We start from the raw sequence: 4,106 nt of genomic DNA, 5'->3' as shown, positions 1-4,106 counted from the left end.
CTGTAAGAAGCAAACTTCAACCAATGAGATGGCAGTCGGGCCTACTTACCGTGGGATCCCTAAATAAAACAGTGTAGAGCCTGATTGGCATTCTACACTAGGGAGATGCCCTAACTATTGGCGGTAAGTTCCAACCCGTCAACATATTTTGGTGCTAGACGGAGGGTTAATGGTCGGCATCAATACTCGGGCTCACCCTAAAACTTCCCAACAAGCTAGTAATCAACCTCATCTCGCTTCCCCCGAAACATCTCTTAATCCTTACCTTGGTTCACCTTTTTTAGATCTCCACCTCAGGGACTCTCAATCTCTTCCACTCTAGGATGCTCTGGTGGAAGAGGAAACTCCTCTCTATGAATTCACATATGAGTAGCTTAGAGATTTACACCCTATGACTCAGCAGTTCACTAAGGGGTTGAAGCACATCACTACCACAAGTTCACTCCCTAACCCATGCACTTCCAAACCTCACCATATCCGTCATGGCGTCTTTGTTAATTCGGTACCGCATTTTATTGGAATGATTTTTTATGACGATGCAGAAGTTATTGAAATACTCTCAATCGAAGGATTAGGATCCCCTTAGAATCTTAGCGAGAAGGTCCTAGGAACAATGTTACACAGGGTAATAACTAACCACGACAGGAGAATATAAAGGGAAATAATCAACCGTTGTTGAAAAATGTTAGGGTAGACGATCAACTGCTTAGGGGAAACCCTGAGGTGGTCCAGAGACCAGGGTATGATAAGAATATTAGGAATTAGATTAACCCTCAATTGTAGATCCCCCCTGCAACGAGAGACCTCTCAGGATCCCAAGGAACTAGAGAAATTTCAAAAACGTCAGGAAATTTAGAGATTTAGGACACTAGTGAAGGGTCAAGGTTGCGCACTAAAAGTGATTATGAAGGAAACACCAATCACATCATATTTTTTCCACCACCAAGAGCTAACCATTGATAGCCTTTAACATGGATGATGCAGTACCCCTTAGGCATTTGATCTCCTCTTCATGACATGAAACATCTCCTGAAGCTTGAGTCTGAAAAGGGAACCATGGCTAAAGATCATATCAGTAACTTTTACTTATCCTTTAAAATGATGAGGGTGCAATATGATGATGTTAGTTGTAGGTTTTTTTCATACACCCTAGAGAATAAATCTATGACATGGTATCATTCCTTGCCGATGGCTTCAATATGTAATTGGGATGAGTTCTGAAAGACCTTTCACGAAACATTCTCTGAAAACAAAGTTACCGATCAACTGAGAACTATTACCTCAAAACGATAAATCTAACCAAAAAACCCCGAAAACCAATGAAGAAATAGCATGAAAACGAAAAGTGTTAAAGCTTGAATAACCTTTTTTTTGGGGTAATTATTTTTTTCTTATTTTGTTTTTTTTTGGGTAAATTGTTAACATATTTTAATAATGACGTTAAATATAAAATATCATGACTCTAAAAAGGGGTGTTTTTTTTGGGGGGGTAAATTGTTAACATATTTTAATAATGACATTAAATATAAAATATCATGACTCTGAAAGGCCTTAAAATTCCAGCGATAGACATGGCATTAAAGATAAATTATAAAAAATCTTAAAATCCAACCATTTTAGGCATAGTTTTAAAGATGAAATATCAATTCTCTAAGAAGGCTTAAAATTCCAAGGATGACATTAAAGATAAAATATTAGTTGTATAAAAATCCTTAAAATCCCAACAATTATTAGCCAACGTGTTTATATTATTTTAAAAAATTATTACCATTTAATTTATATTAATTTATTTTTATCTTAGGTTTATCATATTAATAACAATTTATTAAATATATTGTATTGAAATCTAGGAAACACTTCAGTTATGATGAATGAGCAATTTTACAAAACAAATGAGTTTATATGTGATTTTGAAGTTTTTGATATTCTTTTCATTAAAAAATTTGTTTTTTCCAAAATTTATGTCAATATTTTATTTTCAAATAATTTTAAGATTTTGAAATTTGCAAATTGCTTCTTAAAACTATATCTCATTATTGAGAAATATATATATATTTTATGTGATGTTAATAATAATAATTTAATATTAAAATTATATTTCTTTTGAATTGAATAAATCAAAACTAATAAACATATTAATGATTATCGAAAAAAAAAATTACTGTTTCCAAAATCCTATCGACCTCTAAGGAAGTACACAATCAACAAAAAATTGTTCTCTTAGACTTATTACTTCTACATATTTTTTATTTTGACATATATATCCAATCAAATATATTGTGAACCATCTGAACCATTGCTCGATGGTTCGCTCCTTTCTTGTCATCCTGATCCAAATAGTGGATTATGATGTGTCTCTCCTTCATTATGCCAAAATGATATGCCAGCGAGGCTCTCACAGTCATCTGCGAATATCTCCTATCTGCCTTTCTCTAACACTAGTTTCCACTGTAGGGCACCAGGTCCTCGTTCATACCACTGTGATTCATCTCCCGTTGGCGTGTCTACTCAAACGATGAACCAACTCTCGATCTCACTGAAACCTGATCTATCTATGGTTCCTGTCGCTGATGCAGTACACCCTGTCTGCGTGGATAGTGAGGGCTCAAACTTTTACCTTTATAAAAATCCTAATAATCATAGTTTAAGTTTTGTTTGTAATAATAATAATAATAATAATAATAGTAGTAGTAGTAGTAGTTTTATATAAAATAATAATAATAATAAATTAATATTAATTAATGAAAATAAAAATAATAATATGTCGATTGATTACAGTAATAATATTCTCGTTAATAATAACAATAATACTAAATCTCTTGATTGTAATAAGTTGTCGATTGTTAACGGTTGTAATAAAATAAAAAATATAGAAACAAATTTAACGAAGACTTGAATTTTAAGAATGGTAATAATAATAATATTAATCTTAACCCTCCCTCTCGTAATAACAAATTTATCAATTTATCTAGTTTTTCCTTTCCCCCTTCTATTTTTAAGCTTCTGGGCAAGGTTTTAAATTTTTCCCTGGCCCCTAGGAAGATTCCTGTAGATGACATTATTTATGACATGGAATTAGGGATCAGAGGTTTACCTAACAATATTAAGGACACTATTAGACAGGATTGTGTCATAGTCCTTAGAAAAGTAAAGCCCCCTCGGAGCAACCTCAGCAAAGAAGAATGTGGTGCCCTCAGATCCTTAAACCAGAACAAAGACATCGTTGTTCTGAAAGCCGATAAAGGAGGGGCGGCTGTTATTCTTGACAAAGAGGAGTACCACAAGAACATGTTAGATCATATTTATAATAGTGGAACCTATAAAAAGCTTCCCAAGAACCCACTTAAGAAGATTTCGAGGATTGTTGCTCTTGCCATCAAATCCTATAGTTCAGTAAGTCCCCTTTGCCATAAACGTATTAAGAGCAATCCCATTACTCTGAGGATCTATGGGCTTCCAAATATTCATAAGGAGGGGGCTCCCCTAAGGCCCATTGTCAACACCATTGGTGGTCCTACCTACCTTTTGGCTAAATTCCTTGCCTTTAAGCTTAAACCCTTGGTTGGCCATACAGAGTCTTTCGTCAAAGACTCTGCATCCTTTTTTGAGGAGCTAAAGGACATAAAGCTTGACTCAGGGGACATTCTTGTTAGTTTTGATGTAGTTTACCTTTACACCTGCATCCTTATAAGGGAGGCCATGTAGGTGATCAACCACCTAACAGATCCCGATACCTCTCAGTTAGTTGAGATTTGTCTCACTTCCACTTTTTTTTAGTTTTGAGGGCGAGTTCTTTAAACAGACCTGTGGTGTTGCCATGGGCTCACCCCTATCCCCTGTTGTTGCTAATATTTTCATGGAAGATTTTGAAACCAAGGCTGTGGCCTCGGCCTGTCTCCTGCCTAAACTTTGGAAAAGATTTGTAGATGACACTAATGACATCTAGTCTCATGGCCAAGAGGAGTTAGATCTCTTCTTCAAGCATCTCAATAGTCAGTCCTCCGCCATTAATTTCACCATGGAACAAGAAGTTAATGGTTGCCTCCCTTTCCTTGATATCCTTATTTCAAGGAATATTGATGGTTCCCTCTCCCACCAAGTGTTTC

General features: G+C 35.2%; 1 protein-coding gene across 1 annotated transcript; it reads left to right on the top strand.

Moving 5' to 3' along the window:
• The first annotated feature begins 3,069 nt into the window (after positions 1 to 3,069).
• Positions 3,070 to 3,705, top strand: LOC149165437 (uncharacterized). Its single transcript, XM_089429809.1, has one exon. The coding sequence runs from the start codon at positions 3,070 to 3,072 to the stop codon at positions 3,703 to 3,705; it is 636 nt and encodes a 211-aa protein (XP_089285935.1).
• Positions 3,706 to 4,106: the final 401 nt, after the last annotated feature.

This window comes from Pinus tabuliformis, chromosome 5_1 (genome assembly GCF_031772625.1).
Source record: "Pinus tabuliformis cultivar Carrire ecotype Pingquan chromosome 5_1, CPIR1, whole genome shotgun sequence".
Lineage (NCBI taxonomy): Eukaryota > Viridiplantae > Streptophyta > Pinopsida > Pinales > Pinaceae > Pinus > Pinus tabuliformis.
This window is presented reverse-complemented; position numbering and strand designations above follow the sequence as displayed.

Excerpts from the sequence above, each read along its gene's own strand:
- LOC149165437 (XM_089429809.1), top strand. The coding sequence starts at position 3,070 with ATGGAATTAGGGATCAGAGGTTTACCTAACAATATTAAGGACACTATT.